Source organism: Pichia kudriavzevii, chromosome 5, assembly GCF_003054445.1.
Source record: "Pichia kudriavzevii chromosome 5, complete sequence".
Taxonomy (NCBI): Eukaryota; Fungi; Ascomycota; class Pichiomycetes; order Pichiales; family Pichiaceae; genus Pichia; species Pichia kudriavzevii.
Window position 1 is genome coordinate 827,110 of NC_042510.1, and position 14,621 is coordinate 841,730.

The following is a 14,621-nucleotide window of genomic DNA, read 5'->3' on the forward strand; positions in this document are numbered from 1 at the left end:
CCACATCTAATTCCACACCACATTCACAAACAAACCACATTTTCATGTACACTGAAGAACAACGTCACCCCATAATACATTTCTAATTTATATATTAACGAATTAATCATTGCTTTATCTTTGATCTCACTTGACAGATTTTTCACTTTTTAAAAATTGCGCATTCTATTAAACGGCAGTAGCGAATTTTTTACCTGTTGCTCAAATACCGAATTTCGGACTTGTAGCATCTACAACGCTAATAGTTATTTTTGTCTATTTTCTTAAGTGTTCATTGTAAAAAATATTGTTCCATCTCGATGGATGTTCTAAATCTATCCTTTCAAAGAATCAATGGTTAGCGATAGATAATAACAAACACAACTTAATATGGTGTAAATCAGAATAAAAGGTGCAAAAATAAAACCGACCAGAGTGAGGGTTGAACTCACGATCTTGCGATTAACAGTCGCACGCCTTAACCAACTTGGCCATCCAGTCATTTTACGGTTCTGGAGTTTTTTTGGTTATACTGAAACCTTGAATCTGAATCTCTTAAGTTGCAAGCTTTCTAAAACAATTTGACTGAATTATTAAAGTTTTCGTTGTGGTCATGCCGGTATATCTTTTTTATCACAGCCAAGACTATATATGTTGATGAAGTTTTGTATACTCCTAAAGCCTATAAAATATCAAAATAGTTCTCTTTTATTATTTTGTATCTGCATAGTTTATATAAGTTCTTTCAACCATGTTCTAATCTACAACTTACAATATGTATAGCCAAAGTGAATTGGTTAGGGATCAACAATAAATGGTGAGAAAACTGTAAATCCAGACACACGCTGCAGCAAAAGCAGAATAGCTAAAACACATGTAAGCAACATGAGTAATTAGAAGAAGTTTGTACCTGATATACCTCTAATTCGCAGCAAGGCAATTACCAAAACATTGAAGAGATGCTATTATTGGCGAAACAACATCAAAAGGTAAACACAGTAACGCATCAGCTTTTGTTCCCCCCCCCACACACACTTGGGAATTACTGGATTGGCAGCCTTGGGAGACCTGAGGGCAAGAGGATTAGTGCACTTTAAATAGCACATCCACAGAAAAACAATGGCTCAAATTTGTGTATTCTAAGCAATGGATGTATGTTAGTGTTTCATAAGGTAAGTGCTATTGACCGAGCAACAAAAACAACTTAAAGCAGTTAAATGGTCCTCTTTATACAGAGAGATTATGCATTTTATGAACTCAAAAGTCGTAGATAAGCCTTATATCCAGAAACAAAGGTGTGAAAATAGAAGTAATTCATAAAATACCAACATAGTAACTCTGTTAGTTGGTCTAGCGAACATCATTTATAGGCTCAAATAGCATCTGTTTTTAATGCCCAGCTCATTCACACTTGTTACCTACATATCCAGTGAAATAAGTACTTCCTGGATTAAGAAAACCATATGCAGAATATTAAGCCTACATTGGAACAAAAAAAGTACTAGGTTTATCCTGACCTTTTGGACTTTTTTCAACTCAGAAATCACTTGTACTTGCATTATTTGCATCTATATAGAAGGAACAAACACAAACTTTTTTGCTTTTCTTATTACCATCTTAGGGCAAGCACCCGAATAATTGCGTTAGTGGTTTATGTAGATAAGCCACACACATAGACCAAGTTACAATTATCGATTGGATTGGCGGTTAAAATTTGGCAAGGCGCAACTTAGTATATGCAGATCTAAATAATCACTAGCTTCTACGCAAACAACCTGTATTCAACCCAACCAGTAGCTTCATAGCCACTAAAATAGAATGTTACTAATAATTTGCTGAAATAATGTTTTTCATTATATTTTATTCTGAGAACATTTATATATTTCTGAACTTGAGTTATATAATATCGTCCAACATATCATCGCTGAATCCGGTCTCACCCTGCATATTATTAGGTGGTTGCACAGAGCTAACAAACTCAAGACAAGCATAAAGAATACCAGTTGCTAGCAAGACAAATGCTATAATGTACCTCACCAAAGAGCCATGTAAATTTAAGACTGCAATTAACATATAAATGCATCCCCTACCAAGAAATGAAAAGAAAGACGATGCGTAAGTGAACAATTTAGGTGGAATCCTAAATTCTAGGTATCCAATTAAAACTCCTAATCCTGTAACAAACAAACCTTGGAAAAAGTAATCAAATCTTGAAAATAGTTCTGAAAATCCACATAGTACAGATAAAGCAGCAACCACCAAATTGATTATTTTAAATACTACCGCATAACATGGATTGGTATCATCTTCTAAGTTAATTGACTCCATTTTGATAGAGAATGGTGCTGAAATGAAATTAAAAATTGGGCAGGTCACATCGAAACAGAGGGCAACTGTGTTGTTTTTAAATTACACTTTCTCTCAAGAAAAACACACACACACACACACACATTTCTTTAATAGTGAAAACAACTCGCGGAGTAGAAAACAGTTTTTTAAAAGATAATGAAATATACAAAGGAAAAGAAAAACCTATACAAACTTGCAGATAAAAGAGGCAAAGGTGAAAGAGAGTTATGGAAAATGATACAAGTAATTCAATTTGGAGTATACTTTCAATTATATTACTTGTCATTTTTTAGTATTATAATAATTGTTATTATTTCTTTTCCATTTTAGATTAACTAATAAAGCTTTAAATGTAGAGAATAAATAGTTAGATTTGAAAGGTGGTGATAATGATAGGTAGACAGGATACGCGTAACTAAGATATTTTATTATAATTCAATATTTAATTATTTATTCATCTTGTTTTTCATTTGAAGCAGTATTTTCTTCTTGACTTGCTTCTGACATATCAGAAGTCCATAAAGTTAAATTATCTCTAAGTAATTGCATGATTAAGGTAGAATCTTTATATGATTCTTCAGATAAAGTATCTAATTCAGCAATTGCATCATCAAATGCCTGCTTTGCCAAGTGACATGCCTTGTCTGGGGAATTCAAAATTTCATAATAAAAGACAGAAAAGTTCAAAGCCAAACCTAGTCTAATTGGATGAGTTGGAGGTAATTCAGTAACTGCGACTTCGGATGCTGCCTTATAAGCTTCCAATGAAGCATCTGCTGCTGCTTGTCTTTTGTCAGCAACAGCAAATTCAGCCAGATATCTGTGATAGTCACCTTTCATCTTATAGTAGAAAACTTTAGATTCACCAGATTGTGCAGTTGGAATCAAATGTTCATTTAATACATTAAGAATATCATCACAAATGTTAGTTAATTCTAGTTCAATTTTGCCCCTGTAATCTCTTATAAGTTTGACTTGAGCTTCATTGCCCTTTTGTTCTTCCTTTTGTTCAATTGAAGAAACAATTCTCCAGGATGCTCTTCTTGCACCAATGACATTCTTGTAAGCAACAGATAAAAGATTTCTTTCTTCAATGGATAGTTCTTGACCAGAAGATGAAACAGCCTTCATGTTTTCAACCATTTCTTCATATCTTTCTGCTTGTTCAGCCAACTTGGCTAAGTAAACGGAATCTTCACGGGAAGTGGACATTTTGTTTTTCTGCTATAATGTTGAAAGAAAAGATATGATTGTTAGTATATCAAAGGTCCAAGGGGGGAACAATGTCTTAAAATAGGGGCCAATTTCGCGAGATCATATAAATCCAGTGATTCAAAAACAACGGATGATCGGATCGGAGAAGGTCAATATAATTCAATCAACTAAATGTCTAGTTGGAATTGGTTTCTTAATTAGCTGTCGTCTTCTCAAAAGTCCATAACAATGCAAAACTATAACCAGCAAAAGAAACAAAAAATTAAGGGAAAGGAGTTGAAAAAAAAAAAAAACATAGATTGAACTTATTTTGCCCAACAACCAATTACTGTAGCTTGATTCTACAAGATGCACATTTCCCTCTATTCGTAAGCGCAATTGTAAATGTCACCTTGTAGCTCAATCATATATCCAGGAATAAAATAAATAGCCAAATGGATACAATCGACTAAAATGATATGCTTTTGTTTGTTTACATGAGATCAATATGAAATGGACAACAGTCTCCAGATAGTCAACAACACACTGAAATCGAAATTAAGCGGCCAACATCAACTGGTAAAAGACGGTACTGTTTGTATGCATAGCACAGGATCTAGTAGCACGTAATAGAAGTAAACTTCTTTCTCATTGATTGCCCCGTTATTCTGCGGATTTGCTTGTATTGTTTCCATCCTCTTTCTTTTCCGTTTCTAAATCTTTTTATACTTCAATGGAAATATCTCCCTAAGGCAAAAATTAGGCTAGCCTAAACATACGTATTTGAGTTGTGGTTTGCTGTGTAAACTTGCTCCAAAGGATTCAAAAGATGTGCCTCTTTATGTTGTCTTCAACGAGGGCAAAGTAATATTTACAAACAGGCTGGGCCTCTGCTGAGCAGGATCTCGCACACCGAAAAAGTCTGCCAACCTCTCCCACAATGGAAAAGCGTGCCAATAAGAAAACCGGGAGAAGTTGTCCGTATTTACCGGTGTACGGGAGTTTGCTCGTGTTTGCCCAAATGGTTGTTCTACATGAGTTTTCCACTATAAGCGGTAATGTTGATATAATTATACAGAAAAGGGCACGGTTATTTATTCCTCCATAGTTTCCTCAGCAACAGGTCCAGCAATGGTATCTTTGAGAACGACGGTTTCACGGATCTTGATACCAAAACGTTCGTCTTGGGTCAATGCAGCTAATTCGTTGACCAGAGCGGCAATGTCGCCTTGTAGTTCATAATCGGAATGGACCCAACTACATTTGAAGTTTTGGACACCTCCGCCTAATCTGAGGCAGCCGGATTCTGTACTGAGAGCAACAGTGGAAGAGAACCTCGAAACATTCACGGCTGGGGACTGTTTTAGTAAAGTCTTTAATTTTAGTAAAGTGACACCTAATTTTGGTAAAGGCAATTCAAGACCTGGCAAGGTTGGATTGGATGCATCGTAACCGTTGATACCTGTCGATGTGGATAGGTTCAATATGTTCTTCAAGGGAATGAACTTACCAGCAACAATTGGCTTGCTGACAAATAACTGTTTATTGATACATTCCGCCAAACCGAATTTGAAAACCTTGACATCTTTTTCGACTTTGATTAGTTGCTCAACAATGTTCTTATCCTTTTGCAATGGGAAGTGCTCAGAGACATAGGCTAGTTTGAACGGATAAACTGATTGCTTTTTATCAACAAGCGATAATAATCTTCTTGAATTCCTTAATTTTAGTTGTTCTGCAATAGAAACGTCTCTGATGAAAATAGAGTGTTTTGGATTGAATTCCTCCTTTTTACTCTTGAAACCGTCTAAAGATTCTAAAGTAACAATTCCTGGCTCTTCTCTATTCAAAGGTGCCATTCTAATATCAACGCTATAGACCTCACCAGGTGAGACAACAAAATCATCAGTCGGAATCGTATTGTCCGGGTTATCAATACGTCCTTGTGATTTGTCAATGATACTGATCTGAGTTTCATTGATTGATTCGCTGGCCCTAAGTAGTTCTTCCTCTTGGTCTTTCTCGGACCAAACAACACCCTTGAAATCTCTCTCTGCAACAACACCTTCTGCTTGCCCCGCTAAGAATCTCCTCACACGTCTAACTTTGGATAATGGAACAACGGTACAGTTGAAAGACTTTGCAATCTCATTGACAACTTTTCTAATGAGGGAACCCGTGATTTGTTTGACAGGCCCATTGGCCAATGAATTTGGAATTTTTTCAGGTGTAAGTGCACATGCTAACAATGTCACAACAGTCTCGGTAGCCAAGTAAGATGCACAGATTATATCTGCATTTTCGCCCAACAATGGGCCAGGTGGAGTTGCACCAGGCGGATAGATGACTATTGTGTGAGCCAAGTTGGATGTATAACCATCAATATGACAACCTAAATTGATTGTGACAACATCACCCGCCTTGAAAGTCATATTCGACTCTTCATCGTTCAATTCTGGTGAATACCCAGCAACAATATTATTCACATCTAAAGTGACTGGTTGTGCAATACCTTTTTCAATAATTTTTTTATACTTGGTATCAATTAAAGATTGCATAAACGAATCACCCAACAAACATAATTCTGCTGCAGAATATGGCTCGTGTGCTCCTAAGTGATATGAATCATTGATCAACGAGATTATAAAAGCCAAACATGTCTGTGTGATTTCACCGGCAACCCTATATTTATCTAATACATCTGCAGTGAGAATGTTCTTTTCTTTTAAAAGTAGATTGGTGTCCTTTGGAGAGATCTGTAATGCCATAGTAGATCGGTATATTTGTTGAAATCCTTCAAATAGAGTAAATATCTATGAATTACTTGAAGGGAAGATTGTCTGGAGAGATAGCAAGAAATCTATAAAAAGGAAAATTTTTTCAATAAAAAAAGTGTAAGCTGAAGGCTTGCACTATGGAAAATAATTTTATTCATGAATTTTTTTTTCCTAAGGAGAACTAACAAAAAAAAAACAGCTTCCCAATGAGGAAACTGGAATATTTCTGAAAAAATTAGCGCACCTGTGCACCCTCTAAATCTGGAGAAAACGGTTTGACCATACAATGGGTATCTGGATTGACTATATCGTCCTCCTCAATGGCATGAAGAATACAACCATCTCTCCAGGTTACCTGTCCAAGGGCATTAACATGTAAATCATTACTTATAGTCTCAAAAGCCTTGCTTTTGATTTTCCTTTTGTCTTGGAGTTCGACTTTTGGTACATTACTGAATCCGAGAACCGTACCTGGCACACTAGTGGTTGGTGGTGAAATAGGGATCACCCTGTCTGGACCATCGGCACATAATAGCATAGCTTCAGACTTGACACCTCGCATTTTCGATGGCTTCAGATTGTTCACTACAACGACATGCAAATCTTGCATTTTCTCGATAGGAACCAAACCAACCAACCCAGAGCATACCTGTATTGTGTCATTCTCTTGAGGTCCAACTTGAATTTGCGATACATATAGCTTTTCTGCATTCTCATGCCTTATAACATGACGGATTATTCCACATCTAAGATCCAGAATGTTTGGATTCAGATCCGGAGTTGACGCACTCTTGGCTACGGTAGTTTCGTATCTGGCTGAGAGAACACGCAAACTTTCAATTTTATGAGGTAAAGATATCGCTCTAATGAAACTCCTGGCAAACATCCTGAAAAGATTTGGTTAAGAAAGGACAAGCGTCACTGGTGCAATTCAATAGAAACATGCAAATATAATTGTCCCCTCAAGAGTTCAACTAGGCTCGAAGAATTAAATATCGGTGATGCGATGAAAAATGGTGACATTTCCTCACGAGTAGCTTCACGCCTAGAAACTTTGACCTCATAGCACCAAATTTCAGGAATGTTCGCTAATTATCTGAAATACAAATGGAAAAGCAAGTACGTAACTTATATACAGGGGAGAGATATCGAAAAAGAACCTTCTTAGTCAATATCAAGCTCAAGACCGTCGAGCATACGTTGTTGTACATCAACTCTTTGCTTTAAATCTTGAATAAAGGCAATATTGCCGTTCAGGACATGTACTTTATTGGATAACTTCATCTTTAAGTTGCTCTTTTGCTCAATTAGCCCATTGATTCCAATAGAGACATCTTTGGCAGGATAATTCAAAACCTTTCGCACCTCCTTACTTATACGCAAACTGTTTAAATGAATATAATCGTCATTGACTAGATTTGTTTGGATCTTCTTTATGATGTTTTTATGGACTGTTTTAGGAGATTCTTTTATGATGTAGTAAATAGGGTATCCAACTAAGATTGCAACCGAGGATACCAAGAAAATTTTGGGGAGTTTGATAACCGAGTTAACGTTTGAAAAAATTGTCACAAGCTTTGGAACATATAAAAGCACCATACTAGAAATACCCGTTTTCAATACACCGGTGGAGACCAACTTAGTAATTGAGCTTCCATTCTTTCCAAAGCTGCTTAAAGGCGAGAAATTTGTAAGGCTGAAAAGAGACTGAGCGCCCCTGAAAAACTGGATAACTGAATCAAAATCAACCAGATCAATGAGCTCAAAATTAATATTGATTTGGCTCTTGAATTGTTGATCTTTTTTATGTGAATACATAGATTCAGGCTTGAACTTTTGCTCAACAAGCTTATCATCACCAACAATAGATCTACCTAAACTTCTTATATGTTCAATACCATGTAACGTGCTTAACCTAGCGAAGTCTTCCGCATCTTCAATGGTTGATAAAATATCATGAACCACTTTAAGTTTGGTTGTTTGGATGAATTGGTCAATGTTGAAAATGGTAACCGAATTATCAACCTCAAAGTTCCTAGTGAAGCTTTCAATAACATCAAGGATACTTTTTCTGGTATTCTCATAAACTTCATCAGTACAGTTGTCAATAACCTTCACAATCTTTTCATTAAGTTTAACCGATGTTCTAACGATGTCGTTGTATTCCGGTGTTATTTCATTTAGTTCTTTTTCTAGCTTGCTCTTATTTTCCTGATAGTTTTCGATGTTCATGTCTATTAGCAACAGAACTTCTTGATATATTTTAGAAAGATAATTCTTGACTGGTAATAATTTGGAGACAGATCTTTTATCAAGGACAAAATTTCTGAGAGCTGCCTCTAGCCTGTTAAAGTTTGGGTTTGGCCGAGGTGCATCGTGGCTCTCTGGATTCGAATCATCTCCGTCATCTGGGGAGCCACCATCTGGTCCATCCTTGATGATGTCAGTAGATGAGATGAAATGCACAAAATCTTCCGAGTCTTTATGAGTTTCGGGAGATAAATCGCCAATCTGTTGCATAATTTTTTCTACACACTTATCCTTTCTTTTAATCGAATCGAATTTATTTACCACAACAAATGAAAACTTTTTATCTTTGTTAACGTTTGAAATAAATTCCCTACCCGAAAGAGTAAAATGGTTTTCTGCACTCACCACAAACACAACCAAATCAATCTCCTCTTGTCTGGAAAATAATTGCATTGTCTGATACGAATCTAGATTTAAACCTGGAGCGTCAATCAATCTGATATCGACAATACCATTCTTCAATAGACTTTCTTCAGTTGGTCTATTGTCATTGATGTAAACCTTCAATAAAGCATACTTATCATTTTCATAGACCAAGTCTTCTAACTTTTCTAGGGGGAACTTATTGTAGCTATTAGTATGTTTGATATCATAAGTTGCACCAATCGGAATGGCATGTACTTCTTCAATACCTCGGTTTTCCTTATAGTTGATGATTTCGCAAAAAACATTTGTGCAGGGCTGTTGATCAACGGGCATAACATTTCTTCTCAGCAAAGCATTACAAAAACTGGATTTACCCGAATTCAAGTCACCTGTTATCAAAACTTTCGATGAGATATCATCGACTCTGGCCTTCAAGTTCTTCAGATGACGTAGAATATGTTCAAACTTTTCGTCCAATAAAAGAGATATAGTATGCTCATCTAAATTACCAATCAAGGATTCTGAAGATTTCGCCCCTGTTTTTAATTCTAGTTTTAAAAGTTCAAACTTGGGACCACTAATGGTAGTATCCTCTTGTAATAAAAGTGCCCGCTTGGAGGTATTTGAATTTAGCTTTGAATCATAGCCATTAGACATCATTTGATCAACAGGATAGTGAATTGGAGAGTGAACATTGTTTTCTTTAAATTCCGCAAACAAGGTGATCGTAGAGTTGATGGCTCTGTCAAGCAAAATCTTATTTTGGTTGTACTTTAGTTGCTTTATATGTGCAGTTGAGGAATCTTCATAGTTAGCGGAATTAATGGCTATCTCTGGACCCCTACCGACTTCTCCATCGTTCAGAGTTGTTCCTTCTAAAGTGCCTGTTGTCGTATTATAATTCACCATTGCAGGCAATTTCTTGGCACCTTCGTTGCCATTAAGTAATGTTTGATTATCATCTTCCTCTTCATCATATGCATAGTTCTCTGAAAATGAAGCGTTCATGTCGACCGAAGAGTCGTCTGGAACAAGATATGACTCTCCAGTGGAATCTTTATGGACTGTCATAACTAAAATTTGATCTGCTTAGATTTAAAAACGTGGGGACAACAAACTCGTATTGTAGGGAAATGATGTGATCAGATCTGCGTATGCCTTAAATTAAATTTTGACCTGATTATTCAATGCCCCTCTGGGACGAGTATTTATTAATAATTTTCTTTTTTCTGTTTTTTTTTTCTTCTGCTTTTCGGTGAAGTTTCTAGTTAAAAGCTGTGTCTTTCTTTAATTTCAAAGCAAGAGCATACACTCAATGTAGTGTCTGTGCAAATCAGTTACAGATTAGTGGTAGAATCCTGCAACATACTCTCCTTAGTTCACCTAGCACTTGAAGTCCACACAAAGAGAGTACAAAGTCAAATGTAGATTTTACCAAAACAGTGAGGCGTATGTTAGATGCACGTGACTTGCGCATGCGCCACGAATAAGTAATTCATTTTGGGAGTTTGTAACATGAATTTTTTTTTTAATTATTCTTCTAAACTGTCTTTCCAAAGAGTGATATCTGTTAATAAAAGTACATATCAGAAAACCCAAAGAAGGTGGAACAAAGATAATGTCTTTTAGAAGAAGAGGCGATGTTATTTCTGGCAGGGGACCAGTCCCCAGCAACCCCATGCTCAACAGGGTTCCTGGTGCACGACCTGGTAGCGTAATGCCAGCACGAGGGGTTGTTCCAAATAGAATTATAAAAGCAGATACAGGGGACCGTCGTATTCCAGCCGCAACAGAGGTAGCCGCTGTACCTAGTGGCGACTTTTCTAAAAATAAAGGTTTCAAGCATCCTGGTGTTAAGCCTTCTTCTGTTTTATCAAATATCAGTTGTATATCCACTGGAACTAAAGATATTGACACTATTTTGGTTCATGGTGGACTGCCAACCAACACTTCTTTATTGATAGAAGAAGATGGGAGTACTGATTTCAGCGGAGTTTTAATCAAAAAATTTGTCGCTGAAGGTATTGTTCAAAACCGAAGAACAGGGAAGTTAATCAATCATTGTATAGTCATTGGGATGGATAGTACTTTTGGTAATGAATTGCCTGATGTCTATGCAGGGAATAGGAAAGAGAGAAAAAAGAAATTAGTGAAGGAGCAGGAGGGAAAACTGAGTGTGAGCAATATCAATGCAGGAAATGAATTAAAAATTGCTTGGAGGTATAGGAAGGACATTGCGGATGCAACCTCTAACATGAACACAGCCATCAGAGAGCTCGATGAGTCGAAGTATCCCGAATACAATCACCAGTTTGATCTTACCACCAGTATACGGCCATCTCCTGATTCGTCTGAAATAACTTATATTCCACTAGACAATTACAAGAATGTCTTGGATTCAGTGAAAAGAACCGTTGAAAGAGAGCTGAAAAATGGGGATAAAATGATTAGAATAGCAGTGCCTTATATGCTAAATCCCATGATTTATGGTTGTGATGATTTGATTGACTTTGATAGTGTGGCGGCATTCATTTTTAATTTAAGACGCATAATAAATTCACATGAAGGCCGTCTTTCTATGGTTGCTAGTATGAGCAGTGAGTTGTATGAAGATACTGTCTTATTAAGCAAACTAGAAGAGCTATTGTTTGATGGTATCATCAGATTAGTTCCTTTCCCACATGAGTTGAATGTTTTGATGGAAAAGGTTTACAAAACACAAAGGGAAAAGATCAAACAGGGTTACGTTGATATATATCGCGTTCCGATTGTGAGTAGTATGGGTTTGATGGAGAAACGTTTGAAAGAATACAGTTTCAAAAACAGCAAGACCAATTTCCATGTTGAGCAATGGAGTATTCCAGTTGAAGAGGAGGAAGTTGATGATAAAAGCACTGATTTCTAAGGGTGCTGCACTTCAGCTTTTAGTTGTTCACTATGTTTGTATTTTATTTAAGTCTATAAATGTTAATGTGATTGAACTAGTTCAGAAGAAGAGTTTCCAAAGATAGTCAAGTAAAATACCCAACCAGAAGACGTGTCCGGTATTTATGTTTTCTTTGAACCACATCCAACAGTTCGCAGGGTTGTCTAAATCAACTTTCTTAATCATATTGAACAACCTGTAACCACCAGCAAGAGCGCCAAGATAGAAGAAAGGACCCATGCCGGCTAAGAAGCCACTTGTAACGTAACAACCCATCTGTGCAACAGACATACCGTAACAGATTTTCTTGGTTGAATTGCCCCAGGCTAATGCAGTAGATTTTATTCCCACATTAACATCAAATTTCTTGTCTTGGTGTGCATATATGGTATCATAAGTCATACACCAGAAAAATCCAGATAGATAAAGTGGAATCATTACTGGCCAGTTCCAAACACCCATTGCAGGGAAACCTAATAAAGCCCCCCAATTAAAGCATGCACTTAGAACAACCTGTGGATAATAGGTAACTCTCTTGAAAAATGGGTAAGTCATCACTAATAAAAGAGATGAAGCACCAAGTAGGAAGCAGTCTAAAGGTAACTGTAATAAAACAACCAAACCAACAGCCAATTGCGCTCCAAGGAATGTCCAAGCCTGTGGCATGGAGACTCTACCGGATGTAATTGGTCTTTCGGTGGTTCTTGCAACTTTGTTGTCCAAGTTTCTATCCCACATATCATTCACGGTACAGCCAGCACCTCTCATAACAAATGCGCCTACCGAGAAAACTGACAGCATCCAAAGAGTTGATAACAGTGGGGCAGAGGTCATATATGCAGCCATAGTGATAGACCACATACATGGCGAGAGAAGCAATAAAGTACCTATTGGCTTTTCAATTCTCATGAGCTCCATGTAAGGTATCCATTTTTCAGGGAATTTGGTCAAAATTCCCAATCCCTTCAATCTATTTATTCTGGCTTCTTCCAATTCTTTCTCAGAAAACACGCTTCTTGCATCAGTCAACGGAGGTTTGGTTATCTCCAGACCAGCCGCTTTGATGGTACCAATCACAGGTGACTTCTTAGCTTGAACTTCGGTACTATAATATTTTTTAAAACTAACATTAAGAAGTGGAGAGTAATTATTGGCTTTAATCAATTTTGGAACGCACCTTCTAACACCCACTATGCCCAGTCTTAGGCTGCCTGTAGACCACATCTTTCCAGTAAGCTACTTGTGTCTTTGACAGAAAGCAATTATGAAACGTGTAACTTTATGAAAGGTGGCTGTTGAAAAAGATGATGAAGTTCGCTGTAAATTTGAACTGTTTGTGTCTGTCATGATTGGGCAAACGTGACTTGAGTGATAGTTGTGCTTGCATCAGAAGTACCAAGCAATCTATATATTTCTATATATCGACTGATTATTCACTTACATAGCTCATGGAATCACTTTTGGCGTGGGAAAGAGCTGGGTCTTTGAAACTACATCAAAACTTGAGACAAATTCGGAATCATAGCAATCACTATCCATTCCGTACTGTTGTTCGGCAATATCGTTCATTTCGGAATCAAACACTTTAAAATACCCATCTTCCAACTGATTTGAAACATGTTTCAAACGGACCCATAGTGGGTCCCCTCCACGTTTACTGAAATTGCGTATCTCACCTCCAAACTTAGCCTTGTATATCATCTTCTCACAATCGGCAATTAAAAATCCCAGGTAGTAATATTCCTTTTCTAGAACCTTTGTCAGCATTATTTCCCTAATGGCACTCACATTCCCTAGTCCCAAATGAGCATAATCGGGATCCCATATAAAATATACAGAAGACACACTCGTAGGTAATATATCCAATACTGCAACTGCTATAAGCTTGTTGTCAGCAAAGTAGCATTCGTGAATTGGTCCCTGTAGTTTCTTTAGCTCTTCTCCATATTGCCCACTTGTCCATTCTTTGTTTAGTAGCCTCCAATCAAAAAGATCTTCCGTTTCTTCCTTGCGGAAAGGATCCAAGCACAGGAAATTATAAAATGACAATTCGTCGACATCCTCTTCCTTATCGCCGTGCACCTTGAATTGATATTTCTTGTACAATTCAAACTTATCATAACTAAACGTGTTTGGCAACAAAACAGTAAAGAAGCCTTTGTCACCCCCGTGTTCTTTGGCATGATAGAAGTCATCCAACTCCGTGCTGATGGCATTCTGTGTACATCCCACTGATTTATAGAACTTTCTCATGGTCTTTTTAGCCGATTTGTTGTAATACCCATCTTCAAGATATAATTCATAATTTGTTCTAATGGTGTAGGCTCTGCAGCATGATCTCAAAAGATCAGGCTTATACATAAAATCTCCACTTCTTCTCCATCCCTCCTTCATTAACTCTTCGTATCTTCTCAGAGAAAGTTGATCTCCTTGAAATGTAATGGAGGAACTGTTACAATATCCTCTATCTTGCATAGTCTCCGAAATTGATTGCAAGGCCCACGATTTCCATATTTCTTTCTTTTGTCGACAATACCCACATCGTGTGCTCTTGATATAATGCAATTGGTCCATTTTCTAATCGAGTTTTATCTATAGTTGCTGATATAAATTAAGATTCACCGAATGAAGAAGATGATAACTTTTATCTTGCTTTTTTTTTCCTTTCAAGTGTGTGCACATTGATGCAGATACATTTTTTTCTAATCCGCTTTCTGAAG

The 14,621-nt window shown here is 36.9% G+C and overlaps 8 protein-coding genes and 1 non-coding gene across 9 annotated transcripts; 1 reads left to right on the forward strand and 8 right to left on the reverse strand.

Moving 5' to 3' along the window:
- Positions 1 to 406: 406 nt before the first annotated feature.
- Positions 407 to 480, reverse strand: C5L36_0Etrna5N. Its single transcript has one exon. It is a non-coding gene; the product is annotated as a tRNA-Asn (tRNA).
- A 1,395-nt stretch (positions 481 to 1,875) lies between these two features.
- C5L36_0E03910 (uncharacterized protein) lies at positions 1,876 to 2,307 on the reverse strand (the record flags this gene model as incomplete). The annotated part of the gene is made up of 1 exon (XM_029467951.1): positions 1,876 to 2,307. One exon carries the CDS (start codon positions 2,305 to 2,307, stop codon positions 1,876 to 1,878), a length of 432 nt encoding a protein of 143 aa, XP_029323811.1.
- Positions 2,308 to 2,778: 471 nt separating this feature from the next.
- C5L36_0E03920 (uncharacterized protein) lies at positions 2,779 to 3,540 on the reverse strand (the record flags this gene model as incomplete). The annotated part of the gene is made up of 1 exon (XM_029467952.1): positions 2,779 to 3,540. The coding sequence occupies one exon, from the start codon at positions 3,538 to 3,540 to the stop codon at positions 2,779 to 2,781; it is 762 nt and encodes a 253-aa protein (XP_029323812.1).
- A 1,076-nt stretch (positions 3,541 to 4,616) lies between these two features.
- Positions 4,617 to 6,290, reverse strand: C5L36_0E03930 (uncharacterized protein; the record flags this gene model as incomplete). Its single annotated transcript, XM_029467953.1, has 1 exon — positions 4,617 to 6,290. One exon carries the CDS (start codon positions 6,288 to 6,290, stop codon positions 4,617 to 4,619), a length of 1,674 nt encoding a protein of 557 aa, XP_029323813.1.
- A 244-nt stretch (positions 6,291 to 6,534) lies between these two features.
- On the reverse strand, positions 6,535 to 7,185 carry C5L36_0E03940 (uncharacterized protein; the record flags this gene model as incomplete). The annotated part of the gene is made up of 1 exon (XM_029467954.1): positions 6,535 to 7,185. One exon carries the CDS (start codon positions 7,183 to 7,185, stop codon positions 6,535 to 6,537), a length of 651 nt encoding a protein of 216 aa, XP_029323814.1.
- A 278-nt stretch (positions 7,186 to 7,463) lies between these two features.
- C5L36_0E03950 (uncharacterized protein) lies at positions 7,464 to 10,046 on the reverse strand (the record flags this gene model as incomplete). Its single annotated transcript, XM_029467955.1, has 1 exon — positions 7,464 to 10,046. The coding sequence occupies one exon, from the start codon at positions 10,044 to 10,046 to the stop codon at positions 7,464 to 7,466; it is 2,583 nt and encodes an 860-aa protein (XP_029323815.1).
- A 547-nt stretch (positions 10,047 to 10,593) lies between these two features.
- Positions 10,594 to 11,880, forward strand: C5L36_0E03960 (uncharacterized protein; the record flags this gene model as incomplete). The annotated part of the gene is made up of 1 exon (XM_029467956.1): positions 10,594 to 11,880. The coding sequence occupies one exon, from the start codon at positions 10,594 to 10,596 to the stop codon at positions 11,878 to 11,880; it is 1,287 nt and encodes a 428-aa protein (XP_029323816.1).
- An 81-nt stretch (positions 11,881 to 11,961) lies between these two features.
- Positions 11,962 to 13,125, reverse strand: C5L36_0E03970 (uncharacterized protein; the record flags this gene model as incomplete). Its single annotated transcript, XM_029467957.1, has 1 exon — positions 11,962 to 13,125. One exon carries the CDS (start codon positions 13,123 to 13,125, stop codon positions 11,962 to 11,964), a length of 1,164 nt encoding a protein of 387 aa, XP_029323817.1.
- A 222-nt stretch (positions 13,126 to 13,347) lies between these two features.
- C5L36_0E03980 (uncharacterized protein) lies at positions 13,348 to 14,475 on the reverse strand (the record flags this gene model as incomplete). The annotated part of the gene is made up of 1 exon (XM_029467958.1): positions 13,348 to 14,475. The coding sequence occupies one exon, from the start codon at positions 14,473 to 14,475 to the stop codon at positions 13,348 to 13,350; it is 1,128 nt and encodes a 375-aa protein (XP_029323818.1).
- Between the last annotated feature and the right edge of the window lie 146 nt (positions 14,476 to 14,621).